Genomic DNA, 17,720 nt, shown 5'->3' with positions numbered 1-17,720 from the left:
CAGGTACAGATCTCTTCTTCCTCCTGACCTGTGACAGCACTTATGGAAGCAGCATGAAGCTGAGTTAGGGGAGGCTTAGGTTGGATATCAGGAAAAGGTTCTTCACCCAGAGGGTGGTTGGGCACTGGAACCCCAGGGAAGTGGTCACAGCATGAAACCTGACAGAGCTCAAGAGGCATTGGGACAACACCCTCACACACATGGTGTGAGTCTTGGGCAAGTCCTGTGAGCTGGACTTGATGAATGTGATGCGTTCCTTCAACTCAGCATATTCTGTGATTCTATTATTCTATTATATTGTAAATTAAAACTGGATATTCATGTTAATATAACAGCGAAGTGAAATAATAATAGTGAATTAAATGACTTCATTCTCTAGAAAAGCTTCAAAAGGCAATGCCAGTGGGAGTGCAGCCTTCAGTCATGGAAACCTAAGGGCAAGACTGAAATTTTCAACACCTACATGATGGCTGAGCTTGCTGGCCACAGCACACTGCCCTGAAGCTCGGGGCTGTTATTGTATCAGCCTCTCGACAAACTGCTTGTAGAAAAACCCCCTAATCCCACTGCATGCAGTTCAGTCTCTTTGGGGCAGAAGGCACATTTGACCTCAGTGATGCTGCCATTCTGAACTTCCCCTTCAATCTCCGTTTAAGAATTATTTTCCCAATGGAAAATGTAAAGTGAGATTCATCATACCCTGCTTTAGACATTGATTACAAGGTGTCCTTGGCAGAGCTGGGTATCCAGATTTTTTGTTAAGAGTCAATGCAGTTCTAGTCAGTGATATCAGTGGCATTTTGGATACGTTTTGCCTTGCTGTTCCAGCACCAATGCAAGCAACTGATAGGGACTATTCTAAGTGATGTTAGAATCGTTATATAGGAACAGCAAATGTTGGGTCTGTGTCTGCAGGCAAATACAGATACGTTTTAATATTGGTGTTGATAAATATGTTCCTCACCCTTAATTAGAAATTACTGTTAACTACATTGTTGAAAATTTTTATGAAGTCACACATTTGGCATAGTGAACAGATTTGGGGGGGTTTGTAGGGCTGCCTTTCACAGCCTGTTGCATTTTTCAGAAGGAATTTGAAGAGTAGAGTTTGAAATTAAATTAAAAAAAACCACACAAAAACCCCCTACCTCAAACAAAATAGAACAGCAAAGCAAAACCGACTATTTTAATGCAACACAAACTTGTTCCTGAGAATTGCATGAGAAGTTGATAGTTCAGGGATTTGTGTAATGCTAAGATTTTGCACTGATGCCTCGTTATTCATGCTCAGGATGGATATTCATGTCACTCAACAGCAGTTTGCTTTTTGTAAAGATAATACACAAAGCTTTAAAATCTATTAGAAGTTCATCTTCTTCAACACATGCAGGTTTATTAGGTGTAAATCCTCCCTCAAGACCAGAGTCTCCTCAACCATGCTGGGGAGCCATCACTGCAGCCCAGGGCTGGCCCAGCAACAGGGCTGGGAATTCATGTCACTGTGGCATCAGAAGTGCCCAAGGTGGCCATGGAAACGCACAGGTAGAGGTTCCTGGGCTGTCAGAAATAGTTTTCCAGGGGCCAACTGGCACCTGGACCAGGGCAGTGACTCTTCCCCTCCACTGAGCACTGGTGAGACCACACTCAAATCCTGTGCTGTTTTGGGCCCCTCAGTACAAGGACTTTGAGAGGCTGGAGCGAGTCCAGAGATGGGCAACGGATCTGGTGAAGGGTCTGGAGCACAGGTCTGATGAAGAACAGCTGAGAGAGCTGGGAGTGTTTGGCATGGGGAAAAGGAGGCCCATGGGGGAACTTATTGCTCTCGACATCTCCCTGAAAGTCTTGCCCAAACAGGTTCTTTCACCCGGTGTGCAAGTGGCAAATCCACACTGAGTTATTTAATTTATTTACAGTTCTGTGCAGAAAGGGGTGCTGGGTGGCAAATCTACAAAGTCAGCACAACTACCAATACTTTTCACTCTTTATACATTTTAGCTAAGGCACTAATGTTCATTTGTTAGAAGTTACTTAGTTCTCTTATTAATTCGTGTTCTGTCTTCTATTGGTTAATGATTTACTTGCTTCTCATGTTAATTAGTCTGCATGCTAAGTCTTTCTATTCCTTTGACTTGGTAGGCTTCTTGAGTCATGATTTTCCACTGTGGGAATTACCTTTTACCCCATGAGAGCTGATTCAGCACAGTTGCTGAATTGTCCTTATTAATTTCTTCCTCATCTTAGGGGTTTTGCCAAATGTCCTTGTGGCTCATAAATTCTGCATTCTTTGTGTCCACTGTCAGTGCACATCCTTCTTCCCAAGCTCTTTGTTAACCTTCCTCTAGGTCTCACATCATTCAAACATATCCAGCACGAAACCTTAACAAGGCAACAAATATTTTTTCTTCTAATGCCTGGATATCACTTAGACGTTGTTAGTTGCAAGGTACACAGAGATCAGATGCCAAAGAACACCCTTTCTTAAAACATTTTTTTTACACATTCCACATATTGGAACCAAAGACGGCTGTAGCCAGATGGTTGGCCTCATCTCCCAGGTAAGTAGTGTCAGCATGACAGGAACAGAGGACATGGCCTCACGCTGTACCAGGGCGGTTTAGGTTGGACATCAGGAAGAATTTCTTCACAGAAAGGGCGATTGAACACTGGAACCGGCTGCCCAGGGAGTGGAGTCAGATCGATGGAAGTGTTCAAGAAACGCTGGATGTGGCACTTAGTGCCATGTTTAGATGACAAAGGTGGTGTTAGGTCACAGGCTGGACTCGATGATCTTGGGAGGGTTTTTCCGACGTAAATGATTCTGTGGAAAGCTGTCAGGGAAGGCTGTCTCGGCTAGTCCCATGCCGGGTGAGCCGGGACAAGGCACAGAGCACAAGGGACAAGGCACAGAGCACAAGGGACAAGGCACAGGGCCCAAGGGACAAGGCACAGGGCCCAAGCTACAGGTCGCAGCCTCTGCAGACACGCCCGGCCCAGCGGCGGCACCGCGCAATGCCGGACCCCGCACGTGCCCCGCCGCGTTCTGCCCGGGGCCGTTTGGCCGCGGACCGCCCCACGCGCGCCGCCGCTTCCGGTGTGGCGCATTTCCCTTTCCGGCCGTGCGGGGGCAGCCATGGCGTCGCGCAAGGAAGGCTCGGGTGCTGCCGGTGGTGGCTTTGGCGCCGCTAAGGGCAAAGGCAAAGCCGCCGCCGGGGGAGACTCGGCCGTCAAGCAAGTGCAGATCGACGGGCTGGTGAGCACAGGGCTTGGGGCCTCCGCGGGCAGGGGCTGGGCGGGGTGGCCGCGTGGAGCCGCCGGCAGGGCCTGTCCGTGGGGCGGTGCTGCGGCGGAGCCTCGTGTCCTGCCGGGACCGGCGCGTCCCGAGGGGCGAGAACGTCCTCCTACCCCTGCCCAGCTTTCCGGCTGTGATCCGGCCTTCTGTGCTCGTCCCTGGTGAGGGGAGCGGCTCCCGTCCTGTGTAAGCAAAGGCTGGACCAGGGCAGAGTGAATTGTCTTTAAATGTCCCATTTCGGCTTTCGGTTTCGCCGTCCCTGTGCCAGCGTTTCTATTTTCGGCTTTCATGCCTCATACTCATACCATATACCCAGAAAATTCCGCAGGTGTAAGAGCAGAGCATCACGGTGGGCTTTTCCTTGACCCGTTGTGCTTTTTGCCTTCTCTCTTAGGGCTGCCAGGACCTACTGCGTTTGCTTAAGGAGAAATAAAATAAACTGACGGGTTGAAAGGAGTTAGCAAAGAACAGTCATCCTAATACAGACAATCAGTGCAAGCCTAAAGTGAGAGAGCATCTACTGAAGTTGATTCTTGGCTTTGCTGCTGGATATTTTTGTGTTGGTTCAGGTCTTAGCTGGTAATACTACTAATGACACAAGGAAAAACATTACTTTTTAAGGATAGAGACATTGTTTGTTGCTTCATTATCTTTGCCAAGTATCAACAGAACACTGTACAGCTGAAGTGTGGAGGAGAGAGTTGGTACCCTGGTTATGAGAAAGAAGATCATAGTTTTGAGACAAGCTTTGAAGCCTGCTTGGCGTTATTAGTGGTAGTCTTCAGCTCTTATTCTGGAGATAGACAGTATAGTAAATATTTGGGAAGCGGGAGAATAATTTATTTGTGTGTAGTAGGTTTCGTGAAAGAGAAAATTTGAATCACGTTTTTTCTGCCCGGTTCTGTCCAGCTATCTGTGTGCCTGTGGCTTCAGTGCATGGAGCATTTTAAAGGAGTGATGAAAACTGACCGGTTGTGAAATGTTCCTAAAAACTCAGCAGTGGATAGCAGGCTGCTCCTGCTGCAGTCTAGTGCCATACACTTTAATAACAACTGGAAAATTTGATTTATTTTGCTCCCTTGTGAGCTGCTGTTGATTCAGATCAAATGTGAGTGGCCCTGATGCTCTGCTTCTGACAGCCCAGCAAATGACTGTGTTTTTTTTGTCTCATGCTTTTTTTTTTCCTTCTTGTGTTTTCTTCTGGTACAGTGGTGCCTCTCACATGGAGTCAGTAGAGAGGCAGGTGATTTACTGGAACCTGAGAGAGCTTTCAACTTTCCACCTCCTGAAGATGTCACCTAGACGAAGTGTTCTCAGGACACTGACATTGGTTCATAAACTTCTGTGACATCTGTGATGGAGAGAAATGTTGGCATAAATTTGCTTGCTTTGCAAACAAATTGGCTTTTGTTATAAGTCCTTCAAATGTCTCACTGAAATTCTTCTGAAGTATTTCTAATACCTCACTGATTTAAATGTCTTGTCTGCTCTCACAAAGTAACTGGACTTCATCAGTCGCCTTGATTGGTGAAGAATTCTCCCCAGTCAAGAATTCTGGAGGGCATCAGGGGAGTTGGTGATCTCTTTCTCTTCACTGGTGTCTCATCTCTTGGCAGTGTCACAATTAATGAATGCAAAATAGAAGATGCATCAGCCATCTCTCTATGTGAGAGTGTGAAAGTATGTTTTGAAAGTATGTTTGATATTTCAGAGGAATAGTAAAGTAAAAAAAACCCAGTATTTGTAATGAAAAGAAGTTCTAAATGTCGGGATGTTACCTTAAAACATAATATGTAATGATGCAGCAAAATCTACTTTTTGGGCCTCTTTAAAAAATCTTGGTATAGATAAAGATCTATATATAGATATTATAGATAAAAATCTGATATAACATCCTAGCATTAACTTCTTTCTTTTTTTAATCTGTTCAATTTCTTAATAAATAAACTTATATTGAAATTGAGTTCCAGTGTAGGTGGTCTAGTCTTTCCAATAAATTAGAAAATGAAGGGTAAAAAATAACCCTCCAGAAGCACATTATAAAATGTGCTTTTTCTTCAGATAAGATGTAAGAATTTACATTTTTGTTTTTGGCCATCTTGACAAAAAATCAGATTAAGAGCCACATATTGCATCCTGCTGTCTTTGCTTCCTGTTGTAGAAATTTGAATAGAAATTCTATGATGTTTTCTTCAGTCAAGTAGCCCAAAGAAAGTTTGGTTACAGTAGTGAACAGGCTTGGGAAAGAGTGACTGGTGGGAAAGAACCTGAGGGTGCTGGTTGACAGCAGCCAAACATGAGCCAGTGTGTGTGAGCCCAGGTGTCCAAAAACACCAATGGGATCCTGGCCTGGGTCCAGGGTAGTGTGGCCAGCAATGATTCTCCCCCTGTATGCAGCACTGGTGAGGCTGCACCTTGAATCCCGTGTTCAGTTTTGGGCTCTTTGCTACAAGGAAGTCACTGAGGCCCAGGGGAGACCTTATCACTCTCTACAGCCCCCTGAAAGGAGGGTGTAGCCAAGTGGGAGTTGGTCTCTTCTCTCAGGGCAACAAGTAATAGGACAAGAGGAAATCACTTCAGGTTGGTAGAGGGAGGTTTAGGTTGGATATTAGGAAAAATTTCTTTACTGAAAGGATGGTTAAATATTGGAACAGGGCACTCCAAGGTGGTGGAATCCACTCCTCAAAAGGGTTTGAAAAAACATGTAGACATGGCACTTAAAAACATGTTTTCATGGTGAATACTGTGATGTCGTTGGGTTGTTGGTGGGACCTGATGATCTTAGAGATCTTTTCCAACGTAAACAATTCTCTGATTCTGTGATTATTACAAGCTGTCAGAAGTAATTGTACAGCAATGCCATAATTTGCTGACTAGTTTGGGGGTTTTTTTGTTTGTTTGTTTTTTTTTTTGCAAGAGGTGTTGATGGATTCGGATTTTTTGTATTCTAGAAATTCTTCAATGGTAACCGTGTTTTTTGTAATTCAGCTGCTGAAATTAATGAGATTTGGTTCACTGATGTTATAGTCTTTCAGTAAGGTGTGATAATTTTCAAACTGTAAGCTGATTGGTTTTAGAACATAAGAAATAACTATTCCTTTGAATGAGTTTTAGGTTAACAAAAGATTCTAGATTTCCATCAAATCTTGGAGACTTCTCTAAAATGCTTCCCTAGTGAAACTTCTGACCCTACTACACTGTCTAAAATTGCACTTATGGTGGCAATTTATGCATTTCTCATGGTTTTAGTACTGATATCAGGCAACAAGAAAACTGTGGAGGCAGAAGTGAACTGATGTATCATTCAAAGGCCTAAGATCTGGTAGGGTAAGTAGCATTTTTGCAAGATGAGCATCAAAGTCAGTGTCATTCAGAAATTGAATTAATATCCGAAACCAGATACTCCATGTGGTGGATTGTGGGTTGTCTCAGACCACTAATACCTAGGTGATGGATGGATATATGGAAACCTTCTTCTGGAAAATAACAGCTGTGGGATGGGAGATGGGGAGCTCTTAGCAAGGCAAGTGTGCTGCTAGGCGAGATAAATGTTTTTATTAATTACATTTACCTTCAGAGTAGTTCCAAGGCACTGTATTTTTACTGGGAAGGCGTTTCATTCTCTGCAAATCTTCTGCATGATGTTATTCTAGGAAGGAAGGTAAAAGTAACTAAATTAATCTAACTAAACTCTTAAGCTCAAAAATTACTTCTTCTTTTTAAATCTTGCCCTTGCATTTATTTACACATTTAAAAAGTTACACACCCAGGAATGGTTCTGACGAACAGTGTTAGCTGACTGAAAAAGGTTTGCTTATACATCTCTTGCACAGTAATATAACTAGATTCTTAACTAATGCTAAAGGATTAATATGTGCATTGCTTTTGTAATTTCATTAATGGGAATGATAATTCCTTTTTTACTCAACCACTGCATATGATTTCTTTTTACACTTACGTCCGTTGCACAAAAAATTTACATATTGTAGGAAGCAGAAAAAGTTATGTAGACTTCTCAAAATGCCTATTGGTTTCCATTCTTAAATCTTCATAACTGCTGGTGTGAAAAAGCCTTAATACTAGTAACAAATCACCATTAAACCTTAGATATCTTAGTAAGTTTGTTTATAGTAAATATAAACGTACGTTAGCCAAAACATAATTATGTCAAGAAGATGGTTAGAAGTTGTAGGCCTTGTCTGCATTTGTGCAGCACCATCACCGGTGTGGCTGTAGTGTCACTTCTCGTGTCAGATACCACTGATTTAATCAAAGATTGTTACTTTAAGCTTCATTCCATCATCCCGGATTTGGTGATGGTGTAGTGTGCCTAGTGCTTTGTATTCTTATCTATGCTAAGTGTATCTAGAGGACTTATTTATTTATTTAGAAAAACTAGATAAGAATATGTGAGACTGCATTTTAAAAAACCCCTCACATCATTATTGGATTATTTTTCAGTTTCATAGTTGTGATAATTAAGTTGCTTGTGTTTTATTTTTTTTTATTACCATCCATTTTTGCTGTAGAGGAGTTGGGTACATTGGACTGTATCCTCAGCTGTTCATAGGGAGGAACCCTTCAGGATGGTATGTTGGATCACAGTAAATGAAATAAGGTACCATGGTTACAGAAAATCAGTTTCTAAGACTTTTCTTGCAAATGTTTGTGTAAGCACTTTTTAAAATGACAACTTTTGGCACTCTTGAAAGAAAGTACTCAATTTCCATAGTGTTTGAGTAATTTTTTAGTACTGCTAAAGAAGCCTTTATTGAACTGGCTGAAATCTGTGGCGTTTCTTAAGTTGTGAATATTGTGCTTTTCCTAGCATTTCTTGTGGTTTTTTTTTTTTTCCTTCTTTACCCTTTCTGAAGACTTTGCAAGAATGCACAGTGGTGGGTTCTGCCTGCTGTTATTTGTAGAGTTTCTTGACATTGCAGAGCTGTAGAATAGTATTTTAGGATATAACATTCTTCAGGGTGTATTGCATTTTATGTGTCTTCCAAAGGAGTTAAAATGGAATTTTAAGTTGAAGTTTAATCTTGTTAACTTTTCCTTGACCTGTTTCCCTAAAAAATTAGATCACATTATGCCGGCTCTGAGAGTTGGTGCGTGAATTGAATACTGGCTTGATGTATTCGTGCATACCTTGACCCATGGGAAAGACAGAATAGCTTTGTTTTACATTCTGTTAATCTTCGTGTGTTAACAGTGAGTTGCATGAATCTAACCCAGAAGGGAACTTCTGACATATAATCTGTGCTTAAATTCAGAAGAGAAAGCATTAATGTGTGCAGGTAAGTTGAAAGGGCAAGAGCCTTCTTGGAATATAACAATTTCCAGGCTTAGTGAAATTTCTTGAACTGCAGTGGGTAAAATACCCATATCATGATGGTCTGAGAATGCAAATTTCAGTGTGTTTTGTCAGTGGATAGCAGTGCATATGTGCTAACAGAGCACAAACTTTAAATGATTTGTAAGAGTGCAGTGGTGCACTCAGCATCTCCTAAGTGTCATGGTAAGTGTACCCTAGTGAGGCATTTAGAACTGGAACATCTGGTATCGCTTCATACCATGAAACCAGTGTGCTGACAAAAGGAGTTAATCTAAATGTGGAGGTGGCTTAAATGTCTTGAGCAGTGTTACACTTCAGGACTTTAAGGGGAAAATCTTATTTCGAAACAGGCTTTTCTCTTTCGCTGTGTGCAAAGAGAAATAATGTGTTGCCCTCTACACTGCTGTCATTAGCAGTTAAAGTTCTCGGGTTTTTTGTCCCTCTTCCGTGCATATCGAACTGGTCTCTGGCATGGTAATTGTGTATTCATAACTCCTGTGAAAGCAGTAGATCATGCTCTCGTGATTCCTATTTGGTTGTGTTGATACTGAGGACAAGAGTATTTCCATCAGGTATCTTTCAAATAACTTCCTACCTTTTAGTCTACATCTAAATTGCAGCAGATAATAATAATTACCTTTTGTCCTGGTAGGTGTGAACATTGACTCCGTGTGTTGGGAGGTGACCAGTGATGGCTTTGTTGCTGAGGCAGTGTGTTATGTCTGCTTGCACACTGAACGTTGCTAAATGTTCTCCTTTGGTTTTCAGTTTATTGTAAGAGAATTAGAGCTTTGCAGCTGACCTTCAGTGTGGTGTAGGTGAGGGCAGTGTTCCCTGAACTGCAGGCCCCAGGGAGAAACTGATCAGGTACAGATACTGAAAGGCCCTTGGTGGTGTGTATGAAATGAGCAACTCCACACCTATTCAGTCTTAGGACTTTTTCTTCCACCTCTTGAATAAATCATACAGACCATACGAAAGGCCTTGTAGGAAGAGGAGCAAACTTTTTTTTTTACCCTTAGTCTTTGAAAAAGGATCATGTATCTTCAACTTACTGTTGCTATAGTATTTTATCATTAATCTTTCTTTGCCAGAGATATTTTTTGGAACATCCAAAAAAAAAAAGCTCAAAATACCTTCTCAGTGATGGCACAGTTTTGACCATACTTTTCTTTCATATTATTTTTAATCTTCCAGCAGCATTAAGATTACAGAGATGTGATACTGGCTTTGCCAACAGTGTGTAGCAGTTTAATTAGGTTACCACATAACAGAATCATGTCAACTTAATGGAAAGTAAATAAATTGTTAGTGTACCAAATGAAAAAAATCAGGCTTGTATAATAAATATTCTTGTTAGTATTTTGTATGATTATTCAATAATCTAAAACCAAGACAATAGAGCTTAACTTTGATCATGTCTTTTGTAATATGGATACACAAAGTTACTTCAGCATAAGTGTGGGAATATTTTTGAATGACTTGTACATGGATAATTATTTCAGATAAGCATTCTATTAATTTCTTTTGGCTTAATCAAAATTTTAATTTAATAGGCTTATTTACTCACTGGAGTTTGAAGATAGGCCTGAATTTTGCTTTATGCATGCAATAACAAGCTAATTCTCTTTTGTAAATATTTGAGTTTTTTCTGGAAAGTGAGTGTTAGGATGTTGCTTTGAGCATGTAAGACTTGTTGGTCTTTGCCTTTGTTCTGCTCATGCGTTGTATCCTGCTTTGCAATGTCTTTGCTGCACATCCCTTCTGTTCCTTGGAGCCCATATCTGTGCAAGAAGCAAGGTGCATACCCCTTCCTGTTTAGCAAGTTCTTTGGTGTTTAGGAGCTTGGAGGTATAAATCACTTACTGATATTAGGGGATTTTTTTGTGCATTCCTGAGGAAAGTATGCAGTCTGACAAAATTCTTCATCAATGTAGGGCTGAGTTTTGAGCACTTAGGTCTTGGGTTTTTTTACTATTTCATTATTATCAATGCAAAAAAACCCAAAACTGTTTTAAAGCTTTTTAAACTTTAGATGAGTCGTGGGATATTTACTGCAGCTGTCATCATTCCTTGGAAACAATTTGAAAGCCATACTGCCTTCTCCATTGGCAGTCTCAGTGATAAAATTAGAATGGTTGTTTTAAATCTGATTGTCACAGTAGCTGTTATTAGAAATTGAACTCTTCTGGAAGTGATTTTCATGTGGCAGTGTTCAGATGATGATACAAAGGCAAATCTCTGTTTGAAAGATGGGAAAGCTGAAGCAATAACTGACGTTCATGGTTTGGGCTATTTTTTTTTTTTTTTAATTTTATACTTCTAAGTCAGCAGGAAAACTGAGACTCCACGTAGGCTTGGTTCTCTGGATTGCACTAGCTGTTACTAGGAGGATCTGTCTCTTGAAGCCCCATAGCACATAACCAAGTGTTTGCCAGAAAGGCTGAGTGTTTCAATGTGGAAAAAACTGTTGTGCAAAAAATTTATGAATCATTAAAATGATATGGAAGTCATATCCAGTAGGGATTTTACTGGTTACTTGGAAGCATCTGTTGAATGCATATGGAAGTCATGCTTTAAAGACACACCCTTAAATAGCATATTCCACTTTCGTTGTGCAGGGTATGTTTTTTGGAAATGATCAGTAGTCTCAGATGAGCCCCCACTCCCTCCTCCCCATCTAAGTCTACTTAACTTTGCTAATTTTTGAAGGTCAAATAGATAAAGGTAACTGTTGTGCAGTTTTTCTTCAGCTTCAAAACGGTAGCAGTCTGGCACAATCTGATTAAAGAATAGACTGTTAACTAAAATTGCTGCTGTTGCTTTTGGCTGTCATCTTTCAATCTTTTTATAGGAAGCTGCTAGAAATTGATGCTGAAGAAAACCTTACACTTGCAATACACTCCTCTCTTGGTGAGTGCCATGAATTTTGAACAATGGTGATTCACTAATATACAGAATATAGATACCGACTGTATGTTGAAGTACAAATGTAAAGCTCTGGCGTTTTGAGCAGAAAATGTTGAAACTGTGCCTGTCTCTACCACTTCTATATAATTTCCATATGTTGTGCTCTGAAGGAGTGTATTTGTCAACTTTTGTTCTTGTAAGGATGGCTAGATATTGAATTCATTAAAAATAATAAATATGAATTGTATTGGCAATTTGCAAAAACTGCCTGAAATACCGAATGTTTTCAAAAGTTTTTTATTCAGTGAGATTTGGGAAATAGAAGAATTAATACACTAAGTAGTCCTGGGGAAATGCTCCATCCCACTTGGAACAGCAGAATTTTGGCTGTTAATCTCATTACATCCCTCTCACTGCCTCCTGACAGTGTGCTAATAACATCTAATGCCCTGCCATTCCACGATTGAGATCCTGGGGCTGTCTTACGGAAGTGTTCCTATAAGGAAGTGATTCTGCAGTGCCTCTGGCCTTGACGGTTTCCATGGGAATGTGCATGAATCCATGTACTGTGAAATATGTTATGAAACTTTGTATTTCAGAGAACTGCATTTTACCAGCGCGTGAACACAGCAATGGGGAGTTTCAATACGCACGTAATGGTGCGTTTTTACTTACATTGAGGCAATATTAACGTGTGCTAATGGCTTGTGATTAACCCTGGAGATGGCTGTTAACCTGCAGTGCTGTAAAACTCAAATGTAGTGGGACAAAAATGAAGAAGAGATTGGTCTGTTTGGTAACACACACCTTGATTAACATTCGTTATTTTTCAGTGTTTTAATAACCTTTGCTTTTCTCCACTGTTTAATTAGTTTTTCCTTTGATGTACTGCAGTTTGTATTTAACTGCTTCCTTTTGCAAGAACAAGCAGCTCACTTGGACATGAGTAAATAAATGACTTAAACAGCTATTTCATGGTACCTACAAGACATTGGCTGATGAATGTAAATTCCTGGCAGAGTCAAGGAAAACCACAGCCTATGAAAACCCAACACGCCTCTAGCCAAAACCCAGTAATCTTCCTTTCCAGTGTTGTACTTGTGCAGAAACAGGCTTTGTGTCTGTGCTATTTCAGTTCTTCAGTCTGAACTCCACATACCTGTGGAGTCTTGTCTCAGTTTGTCTTTTCCATTTTATATTTTGGATATTAACCAGTTTTAGTTCTAGGTATTGAGAAATGGCCTCTTTCATGTTCTGTGTCTGGTTTTACATGAAATCTGGTTTTTTGTAATTTGAAGTAGCTTTTTTTATAGGCTATGATTTTTTTAAAAAAAGTGTTTGTGATTTTGAAAGTATCCCAGTAATAGAATGAGTGAGCAGCTAACCCATGTTTGGAGCAGCTGAGTTTGCTTCCAGTGAGTGAACAGCATGTGTGTCAATCACTTGACAGTGTCTGTAGGAATCTGGGCTTGCACTGTGGGAACAACCACCTTGGCTGGAAGTGGGGGCTGTTGGAAGATGCAGCTAGGCTGTGTCACTGTAGGGAGGGCCTCTTCTTGTTAGAAGGTTTTCCTTCTTGCTTTTAAGGAGATTCTAGAGCTCTTGAATTGCAGCAGTTTGGAAGTAGTTCTTAAAAAGAGAAATAAAGCAACTGAAAGAGCAGGTACTTTAGAAGTATTTTCTGTGAGGTATTTTCAGTTGTGGTTGAAGCTTTGCTTTCAGTTTGTGTTGAGCATGCTGCCGAGTTCACATAATCTGTGCAAGAGTATTCTTGCACAGAAAATGAAAAATTAACTGAATTTCTACTTTTTCTAGACTAAGCTTCAGGGTAAGCAAGGTACAGCTTTTGCAGCCGTGCCCCAAGCAGTGCACATAAGCAGTTAATGTTCAGGCGGAAGTGATAAAATGCTTCTTGGCTTGTCACTGACTCAAAATTGTGCTTTGAATCGGCCACTTACTAAGATAAAGTGACAAAGGATGTTATATCTGGCTTATTGCTGTGTATGGATATTATCACCTTCTTTGTCCTGTTGGAAAAAACCCAACCAAATGATGAAGGAAAATGAGATGGCTATAAGCAAGAGGTAATCTGGAAAACCATCTAGATTCCTACAATTACAGGGGGAAATAGTTCCTAAACCAAGCAGAAGTGACAGAAAAGATTTGTTAAATTAACAGTCTATTATGATTTGGGTAGTTTTATTTAGCTTCATGTACATACTGTGAAGGTATATGAAAGGTTATTGACATTCCCTCATGCAGTTAAGTCATCTGAAGTCTTGATGTTTACAAACAAAGCAAGTGCTATCGTACCAAAGGATGTAATAAGACACTCGGGGAACAAAAAGCCTTGGATCTTCCTCATGTGTTTCCTAATACTCAAAAATAGTAATACAGTACAAAAGCATGTAGCATCATTCCCCCCATAGTTCAAGATGGACTCTTTTCCATTCAGTTTAACATGGAATTTCCACAGTGGTTTGATGCTGAGGACCTACATGAGACAAAATCAACAAGACACCTATAATTTGTAATTTCAGTGTGAAAATATATGTAGCATCCTCTGCTTGAGGAACACCTGAGAACAATACACATTGTTCATTGTTGATGAATTTTGGCTCAGCTTCGAGAAACCTCTGCTCAGGTCAAAAAGATATTTTGATATTTGCACCCTATTGAGATGGTATGAAATGGCATGCATCATTCTGTTATGCTTCCTATATGATTATTGTTTCTAAGCCCCAAATTTCTGACAAGTTCAGAAATAAGATTTTAACATCTGGTGTTGAATTAGCTGTTGAGTGACATAAAATGTAAGCTTACTATTTCAAGAACTGTATTTACAAAGACTGTATAAATGTTGGTGCTTAGGCTCTAGCAAGTCAAGATAAAGGTAAATTATTGTGGGGCGTTTGAGGTCTTCTGTCCAAAGGATGACTGCTACACTTGCTTGATAAAACAGTGAGGGCTAAGCTACTTATTTCTGAAGTTGCTTTTCAAAACAACATTTTTCTGAAGTTACCTTGCTTTTGAAGTCTACTCAGTCTTGGCCTTAGGTTTTTCTACAGAATGTTTAGATTAAGTATCTTTTTGATTACTTCTCAGGGAATTATTTGCGTTTTTTTTTTTTTTGGCTACCAAACATAGTTACGACTGAAGATATATGCCAAAACTTTTAAGATGTTGAAGGTCTTAATGGAAAACTATTTTTAGAATTTTTTTCCTTTTCCTAAGATAAAATTGGTCTAACACATTTAAGAGTTTTTATTCTAAAGTTAAGTATGAAGAAGAAAAGAAAAAATGTCTAGACGACATCTGTTGTGTCAGGAATAGTCAAAATTGCAGTCCTGTTCAATAAGAGAATCTAGAAAAATTCAGAGATCTCTGCAGAGAAGCTGGAATATGCATTTAATTTAATTCTGTGCTTATTAATAGAAATTACTGTATTTCTTGAGATTAGTATAGCATGTAAAATTTAGTTTCACCCTAATCTTCAGTTTCATAGAGTGGTTTGGGCTGGAAGAGACCTTAAGAATCATCAAGTTCCAGCCCCCCTGTCATGGGCAGAGACACCTTTCACAAGACCAGGTTACTCAGAGCTCCATCCAGCCTGGCCTTGCATACCTGCAGTGATGGGGCATACACAGCTTCTTTGGGCAACCTGTGCCAGTGCCTCACCACCCTCACATTTAAGGATTTTTTTTCCTAATATCTGATCTAGAACCACTCTCTTTGAGTTTGAAGCTATTCCCCCTTGTCCTGTCACTACATGTTCTTGTAAATCATCTCCATTATGCTTGTAGGCTCCCTTCAGGTGCTGGAAGGCCACAGTCAGGTCTTTTTTTTTCCAGGTCGAACAAGCCCAAATCTCTCAGCTTTTCCTCATAGGAGAGGTATCCCATCCCTCTGATCAATTTGGTGGCCTCCTCTGGATTCACTCCAACAGGTCTCTGGCCTTTCTGTGTTGAGGACTCCAGAGCTGGACACAGCACTGCAGGTGGGGTCTCACCAGAGCAGAGTAGAAGGGGCAGAATCACCTGCTCGGCCTGCTGCCCACACTGCTTTGGATGCAGCCAGGACACATTTGGCTCTCTGGCCTGTGAGTGCACATTGCCAGCTCATGTCCAGCCTCGCATCCAGCAGCACCCCAAGTCCTTCTGGGCAGCACCCCAAGTCCTTCTGGGCAGGGCTGCTCTCCATCTGAACTTCCCCCAGCCTGTGTTGGTACCGAGGTGGCCAGTGCTGACTCAGGTGCAGCACCTTGCCCTTGTTCTTACTAAACCTCATGTGGTTCCCGTGGCTGCTTCTTGAGCTTGTCCAGGTCCCTCTGCATGACATCCTATCCTTCAGGACTGTCAACCACACAGCTCAGCTTGGTGTTGAACTGATGCCATGACTTTATGTGGTGGTGAGGCTTGAGCCATGAAGGTTCATATCCAACAGCTATGAGACCAGGGTATCAACCTGTTGATTTTGTGCTTCTGACATGTTATCTGTCACAGTGCTTTCTAGAACCCATTTCTGTGGACTGCACTGATTAAGGTGGAATTTTTTATGTGTGTCTATAAACATCTGTCTCCTTAATCATCTGGAGGAGCAGGTCATGTGTATCAGACATATGCTTTCTTACTCTTAATTGTTACAATGATATCTTTAATTTACTTCAGAGTTCCTTTTCTCCTGGCAGGAATGTTGAGAGTCTCTGTTATTGTCTTATCAAGTGGTGCTGTAGCCAGGAGACAGATCAGCTCAAGGCAAATTTTTGCTTGGTCAGCTTCCAGAACTTGTCTTTTGTAAGTGTAGGATAAGCACTTATCTGTAGTGTGTAAAAACCTCATCTGGAACTATTAAAATGTTAACATTGCTCATGTTTCATGATATCTAGGTTTTTTTGTATTTTTTTTCCAAGTCTTTGTTTAAAAACAAAGCCATTCCATGCTTACTTGAGGATTTCAGAACTGTTTAATTAAATTTCATTTTTGCATAGCTAATTGGTTGTTTCAGCACTATACCAGTTGTAGATTTGCTTTTGGTGTAGGTTTACCTGGGGAAGGAGACATGGCCACTAAATCAGAGTAAAATATGGCATGTATTCATGTGGATATTAATTGCTAAACAGTTCAACTCTTTAAAAAGATGTTGATTCTAGGCATCTCTGAGGTTAATGCAATTGCTTGAGTCCTTGTTAGTAATGACTAACATTGTGATCTATCCATTTACAAAGCTATATTATTAGTTCTCTCTTGATTTTGGTTTATGCTATAAGTTTAAGTAAAATTGCTTGTGCTGAGACACTCAAATATAAAAGTTCATGGTTTGAGTTTTAAAAATTTGGATGGGGTGCTACATATGTGATCTGGATTGACAGATACATTCAAAATGTATCACACATTATTAACAGTCATAGCTTTCAAGACCGTTTTGCCAAGCTAAATATTGATCACCGTTATAGTAGTGTTAAGTACTGAGAGGATGTGAGCATCGTGGCACCTTCCATGTTAATGCTGAAACCAGCCACATAACACAGTTATTTAGTCTCTCTCCCCATCCTCTGCCCCAGATGCTGGCAATTGATGCTAGTGGTTGTGACCACAAAGCTTTCTTGGGTGGCAAAAAATGTTAAGCATTTAAAAAGATATAAATGCTTAATTTGAGACTGTAGATCAGTGTGCTGCATACATCATGTATCCAGTGGGTGAACAGAAGCTCTCTCTTGTTTGCTCTCACATGTGTAAGACACAGCACAGGTACTGGAAATCTGGTTTCAATTGGTGATGTTCAGCTCTCTGGACCACTGCCATAAATGAATCCTCAGTGCTTTGATTTGCTGTTGTTTCTCTTTAGATAAATGCACAAATGTGCATTTTGGTGTATTCATGTCCCTATGGCGGGATCTTCACAGACCCCCAAAGGCTCCCCATACTTCTGCTGCTGGTTCATCTTACACGTATTTCTGTAGTGAGGTACAAACTTTTGAAATTAACAACTGTGATGTCGGGATGTAGCTCAATTTAAAATCTGGCAGTATGCAGTTAAAATATGTATCTTTGATGTTCTTAATAGTTTCAGAATGGCTTTTTAAATTATTTAAATTTTTTTTAGTATGACTTCATTCTTAATGTTTGAGCAGTGCTTTGAAGATTTGAAGATTAGGAGCACTGCAGAACTGCAAGGTTTTTTTTTTTA

The 17,720-nt window shown here is 40.4% G+C and overlaps 1 protein-coding gene across 1 annotated transcript in view; it reads left to right on the top strand.

The window, feature by feature from the left end:
- The first annotated feature begins 3,094 nt into the window (after positions 1-3,094).
- The window catches only part of EIF3H (eukaryotic translation initiation factor 3 subunit H), an 86,267-nt gene continuing 71,641 nt past the window's right edge, over positions 3,095-17,720 (top strand). The window contains exon 1 of the mRNA XM_014870093.2: positions 3,095-3,250. Coding sequence (XP_014725579.1) covers positions 3,131-3,250 — 120 coding nt within the window. The 5' untranslated portion in view covers positions 3,095-3,130. The remainder of the gene's footprint in view (positions 3,251-17,720) is intronic.

The sequence above is a fragment of the Sturnus vulgaris genome, chromosome 1 (assembly GCF_052056855.1).
Source record: "Sturnus vulgaris isolate bStuVul1 chromosome 1, bStuVul1.hap1, whole genome shotgun sequence".
Taxonomy (NCBI): Eukaryota; Metazoa; Chordata; class Aves; order Passeriformes; family Sturnidae; genus Sturnus; species Sturnus vulgaris.
Note: the sequence above shows the minus strand (reverse complement) of the source record. Positions and strands in the feature narration are given on the sequence as shown.